At 45.2% G+C, this 23742-nt stretch overlaps 2 protein-coding genes across 2 annotated transcripts; one reads left to right on the forward strand and one right to left on the reverse strand.

The window, feature by feature from the left end:
- Positions 1 to 1157: 1157 nt before the first annotated feature.
- Positions 1158 to 10392, forward strand: TTPAL (alpha tocopherol transfer protein like). Its single transcript, XM_027693837.1, has 5 exons — positions 1158 to 1231; positions 2320 to 2772; positions 3516 to 3709; positions 5582 to 5692; positions 6450 to 10392. The coding sequence occupies exons 2-5, from the start codon at positions 2334 to 2336 to the stop codon at positions 6723 to 6725; spliced, it is 1020 nt and encodes a 339-aa protein (XP_027549638.1). The 5' UTR covers positions 1158 to 1231; positions 2320 to 2333; the 3' UTR covers positions 6726 to 10392.
- A 376-nt stretch (positions 10393 to 10768) lies between these two features.
- SERINC3 (serine incorporator 3) lies at positions 10769 to 18856 on the reverse strand. The gene is made up of 10 exons (XM_027693836.1): positions 18762 to 18856; positions 18121 to 18282; positions 17491 to 17684; positions 16716 to 16795; positions 15871 to 16008; positions 14863 to 15032; positions 14048 to 14138; positions 13507 to 13684; positions 12465 to 12692; positions 10769 to 11697 (listed from the first exon to the last, which is right to left on the reverse strand). The coding sequence occupies exons 1-10, from the start codon at positions 18798 to 18800 to the stop codon at positions 11559 to 11561; spliced, it is 1419 nt and encodes a 472-aa protein (XP_027549637.1). The 5' UTR covers positions 18801 to 18856; the 3' UTR covers positions 10769 to 11558.
- Between the last annotated feature and the right edge of the window lie 4886 nt (positions 18857 to 23742).

Genomic DNA, 23742 nt, shown 5'->3' on the forward strand with positions numbered 1-23742 from the left:
AGCCAGCACATCTCTTGGGCCCCACTTCCATCCAGCTGTGCTCGCCTGGCCCCTGCTTTGAGGCTGCCCTAACGCTGGCCAGGTAATTCCACAGTTGCTCTGGCTGACAGGGAGCAGCTCCAGTGCCCGCAGATGGTGCTGTGACCTTATTCCCGGCTGCCTTTCTCCTCTGCTCCCGGTCTGGGAGGTCGCTGCTGTCTCACAGACACCGGCTCAGCCACAGATAGGGACAGTGGTCTGGGAGAGACCCTGGGGACATGTCAGGTCATCACCTGAGCACTCCTGCTCTCGAGGGTCAGCTCCGGGGGGTCCTTTTATATACATATATATATATACACACATACACACACATATATATATGTGTATGTATGTATACATATATGTGTAATGTATATAGTATTTATGTATAATACATAATAACATAGGATTATATATAATATTTAAATAGTATACACTGTATGTATATATATTATATATAAATAGTACATACTGTGATATATATGTATGGTATATGTGTTATATAATATTATGTAAAATATATATTATTATTATATATAAATATATATTATATTAAAATGTATAATATATAAAAATATATGTTATATATTATATATGTAAAATATATATTTTTATATATAATGTATGAATATATATTATATATTGTGTATATATATAATATATATTTTATATATATTATATATTATGTATATACACGTGTATATGTCATGTATATACACGTAATATGCACATATATGTATACATATGTACAGACACGTGTATATAATGCACGCATCATATTAAAATACAATATTTTATATTTTTACACATTATTTATTTGTTTATATTTATTCCTAAATACACACACAACTGTGCCTTTGTGGCTCGCGGCCGCAGGCGCTGACACGCCGTTCTGCCAGAGGATAAGGTGGGACTAAAGGGCAGAGGTGGCCGCGGGGTTCCCTCACGCTGCGACGGGCAGATGCCACCGATGGCGGAAAACGCGCATTTTCGGTCCAAGGCCGAACACGCGGGGACCCGACAGGAGCTGCTGCTCCCTGAGGGAACCAGGACCGCGACCGGGACCCGGACCAAGCCGAGGACCGGGACCAGCACCGGAAGCGGCTCCGCCCCGGGCCCATCGCGCAGGCGCGGCCGTGGCGTCATTTCCGGCGGCCGGAGCCGTTCCGGGGCGGCGGGGCCGGGATACGGCGCTGCTGCTGCGGGAGCTCCGGTACGGGGGGACGGGGGGACGGGGGAGCCGGGACTGTGTCCGGGTAATGCTGGGCAATCTTCGCTCCGCCCGCTGGCACAGGGACCGAGGGGTTGCGTCCTGCCCATCCCGGGCTGTAACGGGGTGAGACGCGTCCCTGGGAGCGGTCCCGGTGCGCCGGGAGCTCCCCGAGGAGCCCGGGGAAGGCGAGGCGGGAGTGTGTCTCCGCAGGAGGAAGGCGGTGGTGTGGGACAGGGGTTCCCGTGTGACAGCCAGGAGCGCTGTCATGTGCTGTGAGGGGCTGAATGCGAATAGCTCACCAAAATAAAGGCATACTTTGTCCCCTTCCAGCCCCAGGTCCAGCTTCAGGAATTATGCCAGGCTTGCAGCATTCTAATTTTACATTCTCTATCCACCTGTGACTGGATTTGGAAATGCAGCCCCCAGTTCAAGAGCACTGGCATCGTGCTGAAAACTGGATTAAGCCAACCTTAGTACCCATGCAGTGCTGGCATAAAAGTCTGCAGTTTTCTTAACCTGCTCATCCAGTCTGTGCACCGCAGCCATTTCTTACGTTCCTGAATGCAGCTCCTCCTGAATTGCTCCAAACGTTCACGTGGGCAGAGATGCTGATCAGTGTCTGTGTTTGCCAGAGACTCAGGACTGTTTGGGCTGAGCTGGGAGAGCTGCTCAGAAGAGGGTGTAATTTGACCAAATGTGAGAATCCTGCCTAACTCTGATGTGTTTGATTTGCTTTACTTTCCAATTGGACACAGGAAATAACCATTAAGGTGAATTAAATTCTGTATTTCTGCAATGAAGCTGTGTAATTTTATATTTTAAGTTTTGGTTGGTTGGTTGGTTAGGTTTCATCCGAGGTAGTTTTATACCTGCTAGGCAGGATAAAGAGATTAGAGAAACCTGTACTTTCTAATCCTGGTAAGATAATTAAAATGTCTGGACTGTGCATCTGGTTGTAGTGCCGGTTCTTTGAAAGGCAGAGTCCTTAGCGGGGAAGCAGAGGGATACAGAACATAATAAATGTGTAAATCATCGATGTGGTTGTTGGTCCATGGGATTGTTTGTCATGTGCACTTGGTTTTTGACAGATTCCTGCTGCATTATGTCAGGAGACAGCGACTGCACCAGGACAAGTCCATCAGCAGGGTCTCCATCAGACAACGAGCTCCTGCCGGATCGGCCAAAGTATGTTTGTTCACTGTCTCCTGATCTCGTTACCAAAGCCCGGGAAGAGCTCCAAGAGAAGCCTGAATGGAGGCTCCGTGACGTGCAGGCGCTCCGGGATATGGTGTGCAAAGACTATCCCTCCCTGGGGACGTGCCTGGACGATGCTTTTTTGCTGAGATTCCTCAGAGCCAGGAAATTCGATTACGATCGAGCGCTTCAGCTCCTGGTGAACTACCACACCTGCAGGAGGACCTGGCCCGAGGTGTTCAGTAACTTGAAGCCATCTGCAATAAAGCCTGTCCTGGAGTCAGGCTTTGTCACTGTGCTGCCTCATCGGGACCCGGAGGGACGTCACGTCGTCTGCATCCGCCCAGGTACTGAGTCAATGCCTGAATGTCTTTGTTCTCTGTCCTCGAGGTGTGTCTGGGCCAAATACTTGTTCCCTGCTCCCCTGAACAGTGGGGACTTGTACATTGGATGTGGGTTCTCTCTGAAATTTGAAAAGCTGGCTTGTGAAGGGACACGCTGGTCATTAGCCAGCATTATTCTAGTTCCTTTTCCTGTGTCAGCAGTAACTGCAGTCATGTCAAAATGAAATTGCAGTGAGGTGGGTCGATGAAATATTAGACAATTCAAGGGAAACTAATGTGTAGTAACTCAAATTGAAGCAGGGCTGCTGGCCTACACTTAGAAGCTTATGATTTGCTTTGACAATAAGCAGAGAGAGGAGCCTGTGGCTCTGGCTCCCATGTAAATAATCAGCCTTCCATGTGCTTTTGGTGCTGCCAGGCTTGCTGTAAATTTGTCTTCATTCATTCTCCTCTTTTCCATTTACCTGCTTTCTTTCTGAGCTGAAACTGCTAATGAGCTGTGCTGTGTGGAGAACGGGGTTCTGAAAACCATTGCCTTTGCTCCCTGAAGTAAACATGAGTTGCCATTTCCCTCTTGCTTAAGAAAGGTATATTTCTTAATATACAGTTCTGCTCTAGAAACTAGAACTGTGGCTATTAGAGACTAGCTTTTAAGAGTCCAGGAGAACAGAAATTCAGTTTTTTGGAATGTGTTTTGTTAGCTTATATTTCCTCTCCGACTTACCATCCATGTCTTGTAACCTCAGACAGATGGACACCCAGTAATTATCCGATTACTGAGAACATTCGTGCCATATACTTAACCTTAGAAAAACTCATTCAGTCCGAAGAGACCCAGGTGAATGGAATTGTAATCCTGGCAGACTACAAAGGAGTCAGCTTATCTAAGGCGTCTCATTTTGGTCCTTTTGTAGCCAAAAAAGTGATTGGAATTCTTCAGGTAAGACCTGAACTGGTGGGAAAATAAGCTTGTGCATTGTAAATGACTGCTTCTGTGTCTAGAGTTCTTGACTGTGTCACCACAAAGTTCATCATCTTGGCTTTTGCCAGCAGAGTTAAACATGTCTCTGCCCAACCAGTTTCTCACACCCTTACTGCCAATTTACCTCACTTGCCCTTTTTTTTCTTTTTTGATTTTTGCATCCATAAAATTAAATTTGCATTAGAAATGCAAACTTCTGAGCTGGAACAGCAAAAAGCAGTTCTGCTAGGTGGTGGTAAGGGAAAGAGCAGAGAATTACACTTAGAGAGGAGACAGTGAGGAAATGGCTTGTTGTTTAAAGGGTTGCTGTTGGCTGAGATGGGGCCAACCACTGGGCAAGTGAAGGTTCCAGTTCAAGTACTGCTGAAAAACTTTGGCAGAGAGGACTTTTGTATGGGTGTCATTTGAGGAAGGTTTCTATCCATGCCCTGAAGGCAGAGAGGCTTCTCAGCATAGGGATGGCAAAAGAGACAGTGATGAAAAGCATCTCCTCCTTGATGTCTGGGAGGAAAGTGGTGGAGAGCAAGTGTAAACACAGTGAAGTTGGACAAAACAAGGTGAAAGGAGTGAGGGGTAACCTGGCCAAAGTGACAGGAAGGTCTGATGATTTCCCTTGATGTTGATACAATCTGGAGGGGTGAGATGAGAAAACTTCTCTTGAAGGGATTCATGCCCTCATTACTTTTGTTCTGGCTTGACTGGTTATGTTCTTTGTTGCATTCATGGGGGGATAAGGAAGGATAGAGTGAATCAGGGGAATTTGCAGAGATGAGACCAGTGAGTTTAGGAATGCCTTTATAAGAACTCACTCCTTTAAAGTATGATCTAAATGTGTCATTTAACTATGAGCCCATGTTTAATTTGTACAAATAAAATGATGGATGTTACTAGTGGAAGCTGCTCACAGAACAACAGCTGAACTTGGGGAAGGACATAAAGGTATGGGTGGTATTTAAATGTGTTGCACCAGTCTTGCTGAGCTGCAGCTCTTGTAAAGAGGAGCTAATTCACTGACCTTCCCAAGGAGAAAAATCCTCCAGCAGTGCATGTTATGTGCTTTTCACTCCAAGCATTGACTGCTTGCTTTGTGTATATAGAACTGGTTATAAGGGAAAGGAGCTTCACTGTGGCACATGAGACCTTAATTGCTGATCATGAGCTCTTCCCTTTGAAAAATATTTCTGCAAATAAATTTCTCCAGCAGAAATCCCATGATTAACTGTTGTTTTAAACTGTCTTGTGTAGGAGATCCTGTGTGTGTCCTGCTGGCAGCAGAACCTGTTTGTCTTTTGCAGGTAGTGTGATAGAATAGCTGGAATGGCAGAAAGATTGCAATATTAGATTCCTTCTTTACGTAGAAACACATTTAGGCTGTCTTGGGCACCAAATCTTGTAGTTGGACACAGTGTTGGAAGCATCCTGCTCTGGTGCTGAGTGTGGTGCCCTCCTCAGGAGCTGGAGACCACTTTGTGACTAAATCCTTATCAGGGCTGGGAATACCCAAAGGATAGGGATTTTCTAAGTGTTTTTGTCCAGGGAGATGGAGATCAACATAAGAAATTAAGATTTACTGACAACAATGTATTTATTGATGCAGGGTTTTCTTGCCTCTTGACTTTGTTTTTATGCTCATAGATCTCATCCTAAGACTGTTCCCTGTAACAAGTTGCATTTCTGTTTTATGTACTGGTTTATGTTGGTACCTCAGATTAAAGTTTGGGAGCCAAACTTTAATGGGATGTGCTGGCAGTCAATCTCAGGAGATTTTGAAAAGAGGAAGGTGGCAAATGTTTTTTAAACTGCATTACAAAAATCTTCTTTGCCCTTCAGGATGGATTCCCCATTCGAATAAAGGCTGTTAACATAATAAATGAGCCTCGTATATTCAAAGGCATTTTTGCAATCATCAAGCCTTTTCTGAAGGAAAAGATAGCAAACCGGGTAAGGATTTGTGTGATTTTAACGTTAATATTAATGTTTGTGAGTTCCTTGCTTGGCCATTCTAAAAAAAGAAAAAAAGTTGTAAAACTTGACAGCTAGAAAAACATTGGTGCCATTTTACTTGATTTAACGGGTCCTTTCTGCTTTATTTTTTAAAAATATGCTGTTGGGAAAATTCTCTGTGAGAGAGAAACTTTGAGGAACTTAACATTGGCATAATATTAATATGGAACTTTAGTACATATGCTCTTTATTCAGGACATGAATTCAATCCCTGCAGTTGGATTATTTGGGCCAGTAGCGCTTCCTTTATGAGGTGGTGTCACAGCAAACCTGTGTTGCACCTTCCTTGCCCTTTTCCCTTACTCAAGTGTCCTGTATGGCACAAATATCCTCTCCACAGGACTGGGTGTGGTTGCCAATGAAGGGTTTTTTCCATAAGGATAAGTACTTTCAATCCCATGAACAAACTTGGTGATGAGTTGAATTTGGAACCTGAGCACAGACAAATGTCAAGTCTCTGTTGCTGGGAGTTGATCTGCACTAGATGTGAGTTGTCTCAAGACTTCTCTCCCTGGTGTGTCTGACTGCCCCTGCCCACCCTTGTGTGTCGAATAAGGACTGTTGTGTGCCCATAAGGACATCACCCCTAAAATTTGCTCTTTAACTCAAAATAAGCTGGTTAGCTGACTGCTTCAGCAATTTGCTGCAGAGTGTTCCATGTGCACTTTTAAAGCTCTTTTGCTTTCTTCCTCAGTTTTTCCTTCATGGCTGTGATCTGAATTCCCTCCATCAAAACATTCCTCCGGTGATCCTTCCCGAAGAGTACGGTGGCACCGCAGGCAAGCTGGACATCTCTGCATGGAATGAGCTGCTGCTGGCCTCTGAGGAGGACTTCCTGCACGACTTCTCCCAGCTGGTTGTGCCCTGTGACAGCTCCCCCCACGACATGCTCGTGAGTGGGGATGCCGATGACAAGCAGTGTGATGATTCTCTGCGGGGCATGAAACCCCAGCTCTATTACTGCTACTGAGGAACCAGGGCAGGGGGGTCTGCCAGCAGTTCAGGTCTGCTCTCATAGGTGATGTTGTGAACTCTGCCTTACTCCTAAACCTGCAGTTTAGGGACAGACTGCTGAGGCACTTTACACTGTAGAACCAAAGGAAGCTGGAGAGGGCACAATGGGGGCAGGGCAGAGTTCGGGGAGAATAAAAGCAAAGAGCACAAGTTGTGTAGAAGACTTGAGGCTCATCAACCTCCATGTGAATGATGCAAGTGGCCTGTTCTTTCTAATGATAAAGGGAAAAAAATATTGCAGGATCATAAGCTTGATATTTTCTTGTCCCCTCCCCACACAGGCGAAAAGTGACAAGATGATTTACTAACTTTGTGATCATCTGTTCCCTTCCCCTTCTGCAAACACCAGTAATCCAAGGAAAGAAAATGGCTTGTGAACCCTGCAAAATACAGTTCTGTAGTGAAGATTGCATAAACCCGTAAAAGTCTTAACTTGGCCTGTCCTCTGTCACATGGTTCAGATTGTGAGTTGGCATTTCTGAAATATCTCAGTGAATATTTGGCTCAAATTAATACAGAACAAAACTTATTCACAAATACCCATATGGAGAACATCTCCAAAACTTCCTCACTGTAGGAAGAACTGTGACTGATGGATTAACTACTACAACATCTATACCATGTTTGCACAACAGGTGCAATCTTCACTTTCAGAAGACAGGAAGTTTTTCAGATAAGTCCTTTTGACTAGACAACAGCTTCAAATAATGAGGCTCAGGACCAAATGAAAAAAAAGCTGTGTCAGGCACCTTCCCACATTGTCAATTCTTTTCTGGTTGTGATGAGGAATTGGGTAAGTACCTCATACCCAGAATTCATGAGGAGGCTTTGTAGCAGTTGGCATGTGATGTATAGGAGGCAATACTTCACTGTAGGACAGCAAGGTGCTGCTTTAGCTTGTTACTTTGGGCTGAATTTGAGTTTAAGTCTGTGAAACCAAATGCAGACGGGCTTTTTAAAAGCACATTCCTAAATTTCCTGATATTGTAGCATTTTGTTCACTGTGCTTGTTGGCTCTTTTGTGAAATGTTACAAGTTTGGTTTTTTTTTTAAACTGTGTTAACCTCTTTTGTCTTTGGTTGTCATGTTCCTGTATGAAGTTAGACTTGAGTCATCTCTGTGATATTTACTCATTGCTTGTATGCCTGTGCTTCTAGGTCTTTGTCTAGAGACAGAACTAAGACTCCAGTGTCAAACCAGGGTAAGATACTGATGTCTAAATAAGCTGTTCCCACTCCCCAAGTTCTTTTTGTTTAATGGTCTTGACTTAGAACTTAACTCTCAGCACACTCTTTGCACACATTTTTCTGCACTATAATGGTGTGGAGATGGGAACCTCACTAGGACCAGGAGAGTACACCCTGTCACTTCAAGGTGAGATATTTCACTATTTGGTGGAAAAGAATATCCCTTCTAATTGGGGACTTACTTCTAGAGCACTTTCTCTGGATGAAATCTTGATTTAGTGCCAAATGGGATTGTAGGCACCAGTTATGTTTGTGTAAATATAAACCTAAAGCATCTTGAGGATCTCAGACATTCATTTTTCAAAGTGCCAAACTCTGTTTTGGATGTCTTTCTTCCTCTCAGTCCCCTTACAGCATAACTGCATTGCCAAAAAGAGACAACTCTACCACTGTAAGGACTTCCTGACCTGGCAGCAGATCTCATCCTGGAACGAGGGGGTAGCAAATGCCATTCCTGTCATCCAGGCTTTATAAAAACAGACTGGGTCTTGAAAAGGGGTAAAACTGTGAAGTTTTTTTTTCCCTGGGTGGCAGTTCAGAATTTGTGGAAGCAGAGGACTCATCACATGAACAGTTTTAGATTAAAGGTGGGAAGAAATTAATTTTCCTTGGTGAAAGCATCTGATTTTTCTTACCTTTGTAAGTCAATTGTAACTCCTCTTTGATAGCTGTTACCTTTAGTGTGGAGATAAAAAAAAACAAACTACCTTTTTCATCTACTTGAAATAAGGTGAAAGAGCACTGCTAGCCACCTCCTCCTTTGTGACCAGAATGTGCTGTGTGTTTTGCAGAGATTAAATCAGATTTTTGCCACACAGCAAGGCAGTAACACACAGGACTTAGGGCAGGTCAGTGGCTGCCCACGCTGCTGAACTGCCAGAACAGAGAGGATGGTGGTTTTTTGTTGTTCTGCTGCCTCTTAATTCCAGTCACAATGTACAACTAAAAAAAAATAAATAGGATGGACCATTTTTCCTGGAGATGAAGGCCTGACTGACAGTCGTGCTGTGGGGTTGGAAGTGGTGATATTTCAGCAGTTAACTGTAGGAACAGCTGCTTTGATCCCCTCATGGAACTACTAGAGAGGGAGTTGGAATACTCAAAATTCAGTGTCCTTCAAAAAGAAAGGAATCTAGTGGTGTTCAGCAGAAGACTGAGGAACCTCTACAAAACCCACCCCCTTTTCCAGGCTTTTGTATTCTCCTGCATGCCTTAAACAGCAGGCAGCCTAGATCCACCTCACCCTCTTCTTTCCTCTGCTCACAAAGAAACTAAGAATAAATAACATGATTTAAACATAATAGATGAGGCCATGTGGTTGTGCTGCCTTTGGGTGGGGTAGAGTTATTTTCTTCACAGGAGCCAGTGTGGTGCTGTGAGAGCCAGCAGCCCTGTGGTCCTTGGTTGATGGCTGGAGTTAAACCCCCACAATTATCAATGCTGAAAACTGCCAGTCTTGTGCCTCCAGAAATTATTTCTCTTCAAGCTGCCTGCTGGGCAGTTATGTCAGGATGCTTGAGCTAAGCCAGGCTTACCTTTATCAGGCATCTGTTATTTCGAATTTGCTCTTTCTTGGCTTTAGAACTCGGGACAAAAGTTGCAGCTTCACCGAGCTGTGTTTCTAACCCTGAACTGTCTCAAAAACCAGACTTTACAGAAAGCACAGCTCTGTGTTAATGTGCACCTGGCTACGGAGCTGAGAATGTTCTTTGAGCTTTAGCACTTGCTAGCAAAGAAATCAGTTTGTTCCCAGAATTTCTCGTGTCAGCATTTGGAAAAATAAACACTTGTGTTTTTAAGTATAAACCTAACTCTCCTTATATTTAAGAGAATAGCTAGGAAAAGCTTATAGGCTGGGGGTGTTTTTTGCTTGGGGTTTGTTGGGTTTTTTTTCTTACAGCACTACAACCAATCTTTTTCCCACTTGAAATAACTTTGTTTCCAGAGGTTATATGCCTTGCCCAGTACATAAGCCATCCCTGACAAATCCAAGACATAATAAGGGAATATACTTGAACTTCATTGGCATTAGGTGGGACAAAAGGTAGCTGCAAACTGTACATTAAAGTACTTGAATTTATACTCTTGCAAACGGGTGTTAAGAGCCCTGAGGTATTTTCAGGAACTGGCTTAAGTATTGTTTTTGTTAAATCTCATTTTGGCATGAGTTAAAGCATAGTGTTACTCAAACTAGTAATTTTGCCTTCTGTTGTACGTGGGCCTAGAGGTGTTGGGTGGTTAAGTGTACATCTTATTTTGACAAAATTTATTTTTATATTGCATTTTATAAAATGAAGTCGTCAAAAATGTGTAATTTTATGATGCATGACTGGGTAATTAAACACATTGTAACAGCTGCTAATTTGATATTTTCAATATGTTTGCCTCGTGTCATGTTGGGATATTTTACTGTAAAAAGTCAACAGCAACACACAAGTTTCACACTAAACACACAGTTGCAACTGAGTATAATCAGCACAGCACTGAGTTAGCAAAAGGTGTTGCTTTCTACTGCAGAACTGAAGTTTACTTGAACAACTCTACCTGAGCCATTTAAGGGATGGGATTTGACATTCAGAGAATCACATGGAAGGTGCTGTTTGTTCCAAAAGAAATATTTTATGACTTACTTATTTGCTGCATGGAGAAAACACCCAGTCCCATCCCACTGGGCACTGCAGCAGCTGATCACTGTGGGTGGTATTTTCCACTGGAGAATTAACTGCTGCTTAACAATTAACAACTGGGCCACTTTCAGTAGTTAGTCTGCTTTATTCAAATGAGTTTACAGTGCAAATGCCTTAGTGCCAATAACAATAATAACAACATGTACAATATTTTTATAAGCCTATCAGACAAGTCAAATTAACCAATCAATAAGCTCTATTTTTCCAACATAATCATAAAGTTGATTTAAGCTACTGATACACTTACCAATCTAATTGACAAACATACTAAAAAAGAAGTTGCCTCTTAGAAAGGGCAAGTCTGTTCTTAAAAAGAATTAATCAGTTTTTCAACCTCTGAGTTCTGTTCTTTCAGTGAGGAACAAAGGGCTTTTTTTTTTGCCACAACAAAAAAGTTAAGTAATTTAAATAAAGTTTTCCTTTAAATAAATTTTTGCAGTGGAATGTAGAAATCAAGCAGCATGGCTTACACTTCCAGATATGAAGCATTAGCATACTAGTGCATTATGCTGAATATAAGTGTTCTTTAAAATATATTACTTCATATTTAGCTAAATGTTACTTCTATTCAACAGAAGGTTGTGGATACTGGACAGAACAGATAATTTCTTTTGTGCTTTAACAGCACAGCTGTAGTGAATTTTAAAAATGCAGTAATAAGATAACACTGATGAAAGTTAAAATAAAAAGATAACATGATAATTTTGATGCTGCATCAAGCTTTATGCAATATATAACTTTCTATCCAACTGCATGTTAATATCAACATAAGAAACAGTAACTAAAGCAATAAATGAACATTTTGGCTTTCAGCAAGAGTTCCTCACTTTTGTAAGCTCAGACAGGTTCAGCAAGTTAACTGAAGTCTCTGTTAGTAAGGACAAGAGGAGCCACCAAGGTCCAGAGATAGAGAAGCAGACAAACCCAGCTGGAGGTGATCTTCACCCACACTGCTGGCCACTTGCTTGTCATTGTCTTGAAATCTGCATCAGGGCTAAAAAAGTAGAGAAGTCAATTAGCAGATAGAGAAAGCACCTTCCACTGCTCCTTGCCAGCTCTCTATGAATCTGAAATTAGGACAATCATTTGGGACACTCCAATGCAAAAGCCTTTGTGAGAACACAGTGAGACAACTAAACCAGCAATTTCCTGTGGCTCCTTCACAGGCCTGTTGTTCTTGGGACCCAGCTGTCAAACCTGCTTGCCTGTGCTGATGTGCTGCTCTTCAAGGAAATACCTGTGTGAGCTGAGCAATAGACCCCTGATAGCTGCTGCTCTCTAAGTGTATTTGCTGATTTGTACCATGTGCCAGTCCTGGGGAAAGTGGTTATGAGCTGCAGCAGCAGAGGGTATGTCCAAGTGTTTCCAACAGATGTAGGAAAGGACATCTCTGATGCACAGCACATATGGCTGTCCCTGCACATCCTTCCCAGGGTGAAGAGCCAGCAACATCAGGCTGACCTCTGACAAACTTCCCAGGAGGCCTCTTGGAGCCAGTTTCATATCTATCCTTCCTGCTACTTGCTCATCTGAAGGATGGCAGCCCCACTGTGCCCTTGCAGTCCCCCAGGCCCGCAGCTGCTGGTTGTGCCTTTTTACATCTTCATTCAGTTACACAAAACTGAGAAGGCACAACTCCAATGAGCTGGCACAGGGACAGCACTTAAAGGAGCTTGGCAGGATCAGCCTACAGGGCAGGAGTCTCCTACCCACCTGGGAACACTGGCTGGCACATGCAATCACTTTCCATCTTGCTCCTACCTGTACCAGTTGGTGAGTGTCATCATGATGTAAAGAGAGGCAAGGAAGAGCATGAAGTGGAAGAAGGTGTAGCTGTACTGAACCCCCTCCTTCTCGTTATCCGTGACCCGGCGCACGTCTCCCTCCTCCGCGGCCCCGCTCCCCGTTCCCAGGGTCTCCTCCAGGATGGCAGTGTCACTCCCAGACAGCGTCAGCTTGTTCACCTGGCTGTTACTGGAGGAGCGGATGCTGCAGTGGAACAAGAGAGCCGTGGTGAGAAACCCCTTTGGCTGTTTGCTAACACAGCAACAGAGCACACGGAATGTCTGCGAGCAGCAAACGGGATTTTTTTAAATCCATCCGGAAAAACAAGGGAACTCCTCAAAGAAAACTCTTCTCATCCAAGCTTTTGTTAACCTAGGTAAACATCAATCCTAGTCCAGATCATAGAACTGCCTGGGCTGGAAGGGACCTTAAAGATCTAGTTCCAACCCCCCCCCTGCTGTGGGCAGGGATACCTTTCACTAGACCAGATTGCTCAGAGCTCCATCCACCCTGGCCTTGAACGCTTCCAGGGATGGGGCATCCATAACTTCTCTGGACAACCTGTTCCAGGGCCTCACCACCATCACAGTGAAAAATTTCTTCCTAATATAGAATCTAAACCTACTCTCAGTTTATGCCATTCCCCCTTGTCCTGTCACTACATGTCCTTGCAAATAGTCTCTCTCCATCTTTCTTGTAGCTCCCCTGAGGTACTGGAAGGCTGCAATTAGGCCGCCCCTAAGCTGCCTCTTTTCCTGGCTAAACAGTCCCCATTCTCCCAGCCTTTCCATGTAGGAATGGTGCTCCATCCCTCTAATCATCTTGTAACACGTTCTATTGTCTGGATTGGGGCTGATAAAGTCCATCCTCATCCACAAAGCTGAACACAGCTTTATGGGCCTGAGACAGCAGCTGGATGTGAATAAATGCAGGTACATTTTGCACTAGACCCAGGCTCTAACAAAAGAGGCAGACAAATCCCAACTGTTTATCATTGGATAAGCAGTGCAGATCCTACCTGGAATACAAGAGGCAAAGGACAAAGATAACCAGTCCAACAACACTCTGGGCATCCCACCACTGCAGAGACTTGGGCGGAGCAGGAGTGGCAGGTGGGACAGTGGCATTGGCTGGAGCAGCTGTGGGTGCAGCTATCTGGGTGATGATGTTCAGCAAACTTGGGTTACAGTTTCTTTCTGAAAGGGATTTCAAGGCAGATTAGAGAAATGAGCTTTGCCAGCACTTAACTAAGAAAAGATCTCCTCGATTTTCCAGAGGCAGAAATGGCCTGGAACATTTTTCCTTCCTAGGAGCTGGACAAGGGTGTAATAAATAAATAAATATATAAAATCAGAATGCCCTAACACTGGTTATTTTCCTCACAAATACCCCAGTTCAGTTCTGCAAAAAGGCAGTCTGATGGTTTCAGTAAGGTCAGCTTTCCAGCCTTGGTGAATTTTATCTAGACAGGTCAGCAATCCCCACACTGTGATCTGTAACAACCATCAGCAGCTTCTGCTTTCACACCAACACATGACCTGAGACAGTGTGTTGCTTACCAGGCTCATTGGACATGGCTGCCCAGGTGAGGTACATGGTGTAGAGTGTGATGACAGAGGACTGGAGGAGCCCAGAGCGAGGCTGATGTTCCTGTTCCAAAACAGAAGAGCAAGCCAAGGTCAGAAGGGCAGGTTTTACCTGGGGTTGGATAGTTTTACCCTGCTGCCACAGAATTAGCAGTTACTACCATGAAAAAACTTTGTTTTAGAAATGCATTGGGCTTTGCTCTATGTTCAAAAGACTGGGAGGAACTCCTTAGTCATGTAAGTTATGCAGGAAGCAACTCAAGCATGGAAGGAATGAGCAAACCAAATCGTTTTTCTGTGGCCAAGACTCTGTTATGGATTCTTACTGAGCTAATCCCAGCTTTTTAACCAATTTTGTAGATGTCAATCTAGCATGTGACTTGAGCAATACTAGTTCAGAATCAAGTAACGTGCAAGTGTCCTCTTGCATTAAACCAGCTTGCCCATAATTTCAAAGCCACAGTACTAAGCCAATAAATCTCCAGCTTCTTTTGCTGCTCCCTAACAGGTTTCTCTGTTCTGCCAGAACATTCACCACTACAGGCATGTCAGCAGCCCTCCACATGGAAACAAAGTCCAAAACTATGTTAGCTAAAAAAAGCCTCTCTTCAGAAAACATGTCACTACACAGTGCATTGGTTTCAGAGCAAGGTATTTTTTTTTAAAGTTCCTAGCTAGCACAGCTATGATAGCCACATTTTAAAGTTCTTATGTCTGACTGAATTGGTACTACATCATTTCCACTTGTGCTTTGTATGCTAGAAGAAAATACCAGAGAAAAATAATACCTGAACTTTTGGAAGGATAGAAACAATGGAGACAGCAATGCACAGGATCATGTTAAAGCTTATGAAGAACTTGTTCTCAGTGCAGTCATCAGGCTTCGTGTAGAAAACGTAGAAGAGAACAACAAACACCAGGGACAAGGCGTAGAACAAGCTTGTGCAGGACAGCAGAGCTGCAATTGTTACAACACAGTTGTAAGTGCAGTTTTAACAGTACATCTGAAGTGATTCAATGTCCAGCTACCACTGCAATCACACAGTCCTCACCTGGCAGGCTGGGCCAGAAAACTAAAGTAGCACAATGCATTTTTATTAGGTATGGCTGAATTTCTGCTTGGGCTCACTAAGTAGTGTAGCTCAGAGGAAAGCCAGTGCTGCCATCAGGGGAGTAAGGCTTGCCTTTCAGCATCAGTTTTTATCAGTTTAACTGATGTCAAGCCACAGTGACAAAATGAGAGTACGTTTTGCACACTTCTCATGGGCATTTATCAGCCCTGAATTCCTCCTCCTCTATGCTAGAGGCCACCCATTTTCATTTCCCCTCTGTTATGTTCTTTGTAAGAAGCTACAAAATGCTGTTGCAGCATTCTTAGCTGTGTGGAAAGAACAATTAGCACTTTGTAATTAGTGGCCAGCTGGGGAGCACGTGCCAAGGCACACTTGGTGTGGCTCTGCAGCCACTGCCAGACACAACTGAGCTCCTGGGGACCACAGCAGGGGGGGTGGCAAAGTTTAGATTTGAAGAGAACCAGGCTCTGAGCTCTGCACTCGCACTGCAAACCAGGCAAGGGTGTTTATTAGCACTGTCAGACCTGCTGAACACAAGGCTAAAATATTCTGCATTTTACTGAACGAGAAAAAGGCAACTCTGCAGCTATTAATTCCAGGTGTTCACAGCAGTGACTCGAGGACACTGTGGAGTGTAAGTGTAGGGACATCTACAAACTAGTAAGTGATGTTCTCAGAGCGCTGGCCAGCAGAAACAAATCCTCCACAGGTTCAGATTCCTACCTGCATACCAACATTTAGCATTTCCCTCATCCATTCTATCAACCCAGCTCTCATTCCAGGAGTGAGCAAAGTCCACAAGAAGCACCAACTGGATAAGAATGAAGAAGAAGGCTCCAGAAACACCAATCCAAAACCAAGCTACAAAAGGGAGCAAGGAAAACAGGGTTAGCTTCCATCATTTGCATGTTACCTCAGTTTAAAAAATCAAAAGCCCCTCATTATACTGCAGACAAATAATGAAAAACTCTGAAACTGTATTTGGAAATGCAGATGCTGTTAATCACTCTGGCCCCCATCCTGCAGAAGTGTGCAAGGAGCCCCAGCTATTCAAGGCTGCAGCTGATCCTGGTCAAGCTGAGCATGAGAATGCTTAGCCCAGCATGTTTTTAAGAATGAATGCAACATCTAACACACCATAAATTTGTGTACATAAGTGCCATCAGGCCACATTTCTTTAAGGGTGAACAACCCATTAAAGTTGCTGTGATGTGAACAGACAGTAAAAGTTTCTCACACAGATTTTTCAGACTCTAGGGAAGCATTTAGCACTTGTCAGTGTTCTGAGCTGCCTCCAGTCTAAGTAGTGTCAGAAGACTCAGCCCAGTAACAACTATCTCATGGAGTACAAAATTATTAATACCCAAAACCTATGCAGGTGAAAAGATTGCTGATTGCCATAACTTCAGCTGGTCACCAAAATACTGGATGAACCAAGGTACTCTAAAGAAGTTGGGCAGAAACTGCATTTTCTGCAAGAGAATTTTCACTATTACAACTATAGCCTGGTAAGTTTGTGAAAGGGTTTGAGTTTACTCATCAGAACCCACAGTGAGTATTAACTGTACCTCTTGTGAAAGGCCCTTCGGGGATGTAAAACGCTCCAACCATGATGGCCACAATGGCAGCTATTTTGAAGAACCAGAACCTTTAAAAGAAGACAGAAGTTGTAAATACTGGTCTTAATCCGTACACAGTAGTCATGTGCTACATGATCTGCAAGCAGCTTGGTCCTGCTCCAGCCAGGGATTTGGAGCACATGATCCTGTTGACCAGAGAGGTTGAGGTTGTGGAATCCCCACTCCTAGAGGTGTTCAAGGCCAGGCTGGACGGGGCTCTGAGAAACTCTGTCTAGTGGAAATTGTCCCTGGTCATGGCAGGGGGTTGGAATGAGATGAGATTTAAGGTCCCTTCCAACCCGATGCATTCGATGGTCTCCAAACATCCATTTCCAATTACATGACTCTATGATGATTAAGTCACCTAGCCCAGAACTAACCCACTTAAATCAGGAAATCAGGGATTGGAAATCAGGAAGAAGTTTCTGCTGGCTGAGTCAGACAGTGAGTGACCCAGTGAGTGTCAGAGGCAACCTCACACCTCCGTGGAAACACAGAGGGGTGCCCAGAGCACTGCCCTTTTGGTTACCCCACCTCAGAGCAGGACACTCAGTCAGTACACTGAACATCTGACATGAACAGGAAGCTTTTTGGGAGACCAGAGCACTACTCTGTGTTCAGCCCAAAAGAAACTTGAGGCTGTCAAAACCCAATCTGCCACCGTGTCAGGAAAGGAAACAGGAGCGGGGAACAAGCTGGAAGCCCAGGCAGCTCACACACATACCCGTTGTGTATCGAGGCTCTGGGGTCATTACTTGTTTTCACCTCTATCATGAGCAGGGAGAGGAGGAAGAAGAACACAGCCATGGCAAAGCTGACACGATAGACAGCTCTGTACCCCACAAACACATCGCAGCTGACAAACCCCTCCAAGTGAGGAATCCGGGTGTGAAGCCCCTCATCACAAAATCCAGGGATCTGGGGGAAGACACGTTTAGTTGTGAGTTTAGAGCTGCATTTGCAATTACCTTCTTTAAGCCCTGTAACAGGCAAGGCTTTCAGTCAACTGCCTGCTGGGAGATCTGAGAACAAAAGGCCTTGTGCTCAGACCTCATTATCATCTGGCCTTCCTCATGTCAGCACTTTTCATCCAGGAAGATTAAGATACCACAGCAGCAGGCCCCTTATAACAACTGACCACCTCCAGGCTAGTCAGGTTTCAGAGACCAGGCATGTCCTAAAAAAAGCACATTCACTGAATTTGCTGTTTCAGCTAGAAGCCTCTTAACTCGGGGAACAAGGGCACTTGGGTATTTGTGCCTGTCACATAACCCACTCCAAGTAAAGAAAATCAATAGCCACTGGCACAATAAAGGCTTTTCAAACAGTCAGAACGAGGTTTTCCCCTCCCTACCTTTTTCAGCTGCTCTTCCATGCCTGGTGCCAGCATGATGCAGGCAAGCACAGTGCTGAGGAGGAGGAGGAAGGCATAGATAAGACGTGTCACTGTCGAATTCTTGCTGTTGGGACAACATCGGCACAGCAAACACGAGGCACCGCTGCACAGACAGGGAATCTGAAGGGCAGAGACAGGAATAGTAAGGGCATTTCCCTCGCAGCTGACACCGGGGCGTCCCGTGACGCCCAGAGGAAAGCCCGAGCTCCATTTGGAGACACTCCACTCCCGGACCGCACCATAAACCGCTAATGGGCGCTTCTGACGGACAGCCTGTTTGCGAACACCCGCAGATAACCCTGTTTATCGCCCTGGGCTGCCCTTGGGCGGGCCCCGTCCACCACCGACCCGACCCGGCCCGGCCCGGCCAGGGGAAGGAGCGGGATCGCTCCAGCCGGGCCCCGCTCTGCCCCGAGGGGCCGCGCCGGCTGCGGCGGGGCCGCGATGGTGGCTCAGGCCGCGCCAGGGCACACAGGGCGGTCACCGGCCCCGCGGCCCCGCCGGAGGCACCGCTCCGGGCCGGGCGCGCTCGCCGGGGTGTCAGGGGAGGCTCGGGGTGGGAAGGGGAGGTTTCGGGGGCAGGGGAGCCCCGCACTCACCCAGCTGGCGAGGGAACAGACCCCCAGCACGGCCCCCATGGCGCCGCCGCCGCAGCTTCCTGCTTCCGCCCACACCCCGCGGCCTCAGGGGGCGGGGCCGGCCGTGAGACACCGCCACCGCTCATTGGCTGCCGCCTCGCTCGGAGGCGCCTCCCCGCCAATGAGACGGCGGGACAGTGGGGAAGGGCGGGGAGGGCACATGTTGTTTATCAACACTGCTTCCGCCTTCGCCGAGGGGAGACGGGGCTCTGATTGGTCCAGAGGCCGGGAGCGGGCGGTTCCTCCTTCAAGGCAGCCAATGAGTGGGGCTGATTGGCAGCCCCGACAGCCAATCCAGATCTCCCTCTCCCCGCGGCCGCTGGGGGCGCTCGGCAGCGCCTCGGCGCGCGCGGGCGTTGCCATGGCAACAGCGCCGGTCACCGGGGTGTCACCGGGTAGGGGCGGGGGACGGACACTGCTGTCACCTCCCTGCCCAGGGTCACTGCTGTCACCTCCGGGCCCAGGGCCCAGGGTCACTGCTGTAACATTCCTGCCCAGGGACACTGCTGTCACCTCCCTGCCCAGGGTCACTGCTGTCACCTCCCTGCCCGGGGACACTGCTGTCACCTCCCTGCCCGGGGACACTGCTGTCACCTCCCTGCCCAGGGCATGAGAACACTGCTGTCACCTCCCTGCCCAGGGCCCGGGGACACTGCTGTCACCTCCCTGCCCAGGGCCACTGCTGTCACCTCCCTGCCCAGGGCCCGGGGACGCTGCTGTCACCTTCCTGCCCAGGGGATGGGGACACTCCCCGAGGTAGAGGCTTCCTGCTGAAGCCTGGGAGCAAATGAAATGGATGAGAGGTGGCTGGGATGATATAACAACATGATAAATTGACAGAAGTTTACACAGAAGTTTAAGGAAAGCAATTTGCATTAGTTTTAATTGGCATTAGGGCTGCAAAATATCGCAGGGCAGGGTCAGAACTGACCAGCTGGAGCTAGAGGATATTTTCTGGCTGTAGCAATTCCAGCTATTGCACATCGCTTCCCGCTGTCCCAAACCCTTCTTTCCTTCACACAGTCCCTGTTCAAAAAACCTGCTTTCACCACAGAAAGGGATGAATAATCAGAGTGATAGCTTTATTGCCATCTAAAATTGCCAAGAAATGACAAAGAGCATCCAGTAAACCAGCCACTTATTTTCCAGAGCAGCTTTAACACTCAGAATTTATGAACATTATGTTAACAGTATCATCTCTCTTGTAATCAGCCTTATTCATGCAGACATACGGGCTTCTTTCAGAAAAAGGTCACTCCATAAATCATTGAAACTGTGCTTCCTTCAGAAAACATACGAGCTTTTACTTTATTGTTAACGTATTTTTATTACCCTTTTGGTTGCAGTAGCTGGATCTCTAAGAAGGCTTTTGCCACATCCCTGCTCCTTCACTGTTTGCTCCAATGAATGTATGCAGGACAAAGGCTCAATCCCAAATTCTGTGTTCCCTTCCCGGTGGTCAGGGTAAATAATTCCATAGGTATTTTGCTAATATAGTGATGACATTCATCTAAATCCTGAGTCCGTGAATGTTTTCTTCACAGCACATTTATGAGCCAAATAGTTTTGTTAAGTGCTGTGGGATCCTCCACTGGACAAAGGATACAGATAAAGAGCCACTGTCCACGTAACAGGAGATTTCCAAACGCTTGTTTTACTTTCCAACATAACCCCCTTCTGATCCTGCATCACATCACCTCAAACCCTACGTGTTTAACAGGAGATAAGGATGAAGTCAGCCTAGGGACTGTCAGCTCTGGGAACGAGACAGGATATGGCAGGAGGTTATCCTGGATTGGACAAAAATACCCTGCTCTGGCATGTTAATCAGCTCTGACAGCAGAATGACACGGTGCATCCCTTCTGAATCCATACATTACATCCCATACATACGTGAGTTGAAATGCCTAGAATAAACCCCTCGAAATGAGGTAACATTTAAAGGAAATGTGTCAGATTTAGTCATTTGAAAGCAGCTCTCTGCAGTTCTTTGTGTGACTGAGCTCATAAAAAAAATGCCACTCAAGCTTGTGCGTTAGTGCTATTCTTGTTACTCTCAAGGGTCTCCTTTCTGTGATAACAAAAACGGAGAACTTTTCCTCATGTTCCCCAGAGTATTTGAAGGTTCCTGCTCTGCACGGGCTGTGTTTTTGCAGATAACAGATCCCACAGACAGGTTATAATCCTTTGACCGTCCAGAATCTTTCAGTCTGGTGAAGGAAACTGCAAATTGGAACGGGTGTGTCAAACTATGTATAAAAATTAACAAATTATACGTAGTTTGTGTTTCTACACAGACTCATATACAGGTCTGAACATCTTACTGTGCTCTGGCCTGCATAAAGTTCCAAATCTTAAGGTATCGGCATCAGCTTTCTAATATAACCCCACTAATTATTGGATTTATGTAAAGTGTTTAGGTTTAAACTATATTTATAACTGTGCTTTGACTGGATCTCCAGAGCATGAAAAACTGCAAAGTTTTTTAGGACAAATGGTTTTCCAGCTGTTTGGCCCAGGCCGTGGGTTGAGCTCTGCTCCAACCATCCAGATTTTAAACAGTGCTCTGAGAAGAGCTGTCAAAGCCCTCCATCCATGAGGAGGTTACTCACTAGACAATGGGCAAAATACTGCTACAGCTGGAATCACCAGAGGGTTTAATTAGCCCTTAAACGATCAGAATTAAAAGCTTCTACAAAATCATGATGTTCCAACAGGGTAAAAAGTCCTGCCAAGCATAAATATTGTTAAGTTTCTGGATGACTTTCGCTGGGGTCTGATGTAACCATGTGCTGTGGATACAGGGAGGGATTCGCTCACCACTGCCATGCAGAAGCCAAGGTGAGCTGTCTGCTGCCATTCCCTGGGGACACGCAGGGGAGCAGAGCCAGCAGTGTGGCTCTCCTCTGCTGGCTTCACACTCACAGCCCCCTGCAATTTGAGACCAAGAAAAACCAACCCAGTCCATGCTCTGGAGTCTTCAAATACCCAACCAGCTTTTCTCCGCAGTCCTTCGCTCACGATTTTATAATTCTCTTCTTCCCTTGACTGCGTGCTCTGTGACTGCATTAGCACCTGCCTCTGCACTTCTTAGGCTCTCTATTTTCCTATCATGTCATGGATACGTGAGTCATCTTATTTGTGATCTGCTGAGCTGAGTGAGAGTCATAGTAGAGTTGTGTGCTTCAAGGCCATTAGTAACGCGGCTAAAACTTGCATAATATATTCTTCTGTGTCTAAATCCCTGAGAGACTGAGTAACTGTTTTCTTTTTCACCCCAAGTGACTATGCACTGGATGAGTCATTGCTGTTATGATAGAGGAATTGTAATCTTGTGTCTTTCCAGTTTTGTTTGGCCAGAAATTTATTTTATAGGACACCTTACTTCAATCTCCTCTAAGTCTTTATATGTCACCAGAGACCTTTTCACTGACTTCAGTTCACTTAAGATCATGTGCTCTGGTCTGGAAACTGCATTAGTTTAGGTTATTGGTGAAACAGATGGAGAGAAATGTTCACCTTTATCCAACACCCTGGAATGATATCACTGAGCTCTTTCATCTCATTGTTTATGGAAGCACTAGCGAAACTTAAACATACTGAAAAGTGTTCAAATAACAGTAAATAAAAGCTTATTAAAAAACCAACAACAAAACAAACAGAGATAAATTGGAGGGAATATTTTGTACAAAAGATCTGCAGTGACATCTGTGAATGAACCATGGAAAGAACTAGCAACAGATGGCTGGTGAAAAGGAGGAGGGAGTGAACCTTTCGTGACAGGTGAACGTGGGAGCCTCCAGGGCATCAAGGACCCTGCTTTTAAGTAGCCACTTCAAGAGAGGGCAGCCCCAAAGCAAGCCAGTCTTCCACTCGAGCATTGTCCAAGCACACTTAAAATGTTGCTGAGTTTATTGTTTCAAATGTGTCGTGCCTTTTCCTTGCCTGATATATTATTTTTTTATCAAGTCAGGATTTATTTCCCCTGTCTCTGTGACCCCATCTCTCCCCTGAGAGCCTGCACTGAAATCCAGCTGGCCAGCCTTCGTGTATCAGCGATGGCTGCAGCACAACAGCTCTGAGTGAAAGAACAGTGGGAGGAAAAGTCAGGAATTTGTGGATTTAATCCTGCCTTGAGCAGTGACGAGTTGTGTGGCTTTAGGTGAGCCACAGGACTCTGTGAGTCAATATGTAATGTGAGAAAATGAGCATATCCCAGGGTCATGGCAGACTCTGTTCATTCATCTTTCAATGCAGCTTAAAATCTGATGAGTGCCTGATCCATTTTTTTTCTTGCACTATAAAGAGCAATACAGAGTCATACTGAACATGATAATTTCTTTTAGCAGGAGATTTTTTCCCCCTCCTTTTCCATTGTCCCCCACACTGGTGCTGCTGCTTTCCAAGATGCTCTGAAGCTAGTGAAACAGTTCTTTCTCATAAATCTTTTAAATCATGTAAATCCTCCCAGCGTTCCAGCTGACATTTCAGATGTTGCATTTTTGCATTTGTGCCAGGAAGATCTTAGCATGTTGCAGTTGCTTATGTTGTTGAATTTTTTTAAAGAAGGCAAAACAGTTCCTTCCTCTTGTGTCTCCAGCAGAGACTGTTCCTCCTTGAGAAAGGAGTTCACATGATCATATGGATGCGTCAGATAAATCCCTTCCCACGTTTGATATTTGCTAAGTTGAATGATTGTTATTCCAAAGCCAATAGCTGGGATGGTTTTGTGATTTAACATCTCCGGAGCAATTTTTCCTTCTGTTCACAAGCTTTAAAGAAATAAAGTCTAAAAATGAAATCCTTCAGCTCAGACTCAGTAACCAAACACTCTCAGCCACGTTATCTTTACAAATATTTCTCCCTGTTTGTTTGTTTAAAGCCGGCCAAGAGTTCCAGAAATACTTTTAAGATAACAAAAATGGGCATCCAGCTCCCAAAA

Source organism: Neopelma chrysocephalum, unplaced genomic scaffold, assembly GCF_003984885.1.
Source record: "Neopelma chrysocephalum unplaced genomic scaffold, ASM398488v2 Primary Assembly neopelma1_94, whole genome shotgun sequence".
Classification (NCBI taxonomy): domain Eukaryota; kingdom Metazoa; phylum Chordata; class Aves; order Passeriformes; family Pipridae; genus Neopelma; species Neopelma chrysocephalum.

Excerpts from the sequence above, each read along its gene's own strand:
- TTPAL (XM_027693837.1), top strand. The coding sequence starts at position 2,334 with ATGTCAGGAGACAGCGACTGCACCAGGACAAGTCCATCAGCAGGGTCT. Across the intron at positions 2,773-3,515 it reads CGTCGTCTGCATCCGCCCAG|ACAGATGGACACCCAGTAAT; the intron begins GTACTGAGTCAA and ends TTGTAACCTCAG. Across the intron at positions 3,710-5,581 it reads AAGTGATTGGAATTCTTCAG|GATGGATTCCCCATTCGAAT; the intron begins GTAAGACCTGAA and ends TTTGCCCTTCAG.
- SERINC3 (XM_027693836.1), bottom strand. The coding sequence starts at position 18,800 with ATGGGGGCCGTGCTGGGGGTCTGTTCCCTCGCCAGCTGG. Across the intron at positions 15,033-15,870 it reads TGCTAAATGTTGGTATGCAG|CTCTGCTGTCCTGCACAAGC; the intron begins GTAGGAATCTGA and ends TAACAATTGCAG. Across the intron at positions 11,698-12,464 it reads ACACTCACCAACTGGTACAG|CCCTGATGCAGATTTCAAGA; the intron begins GTAGGAGCAAGA and ends CTACTTTTTTAG.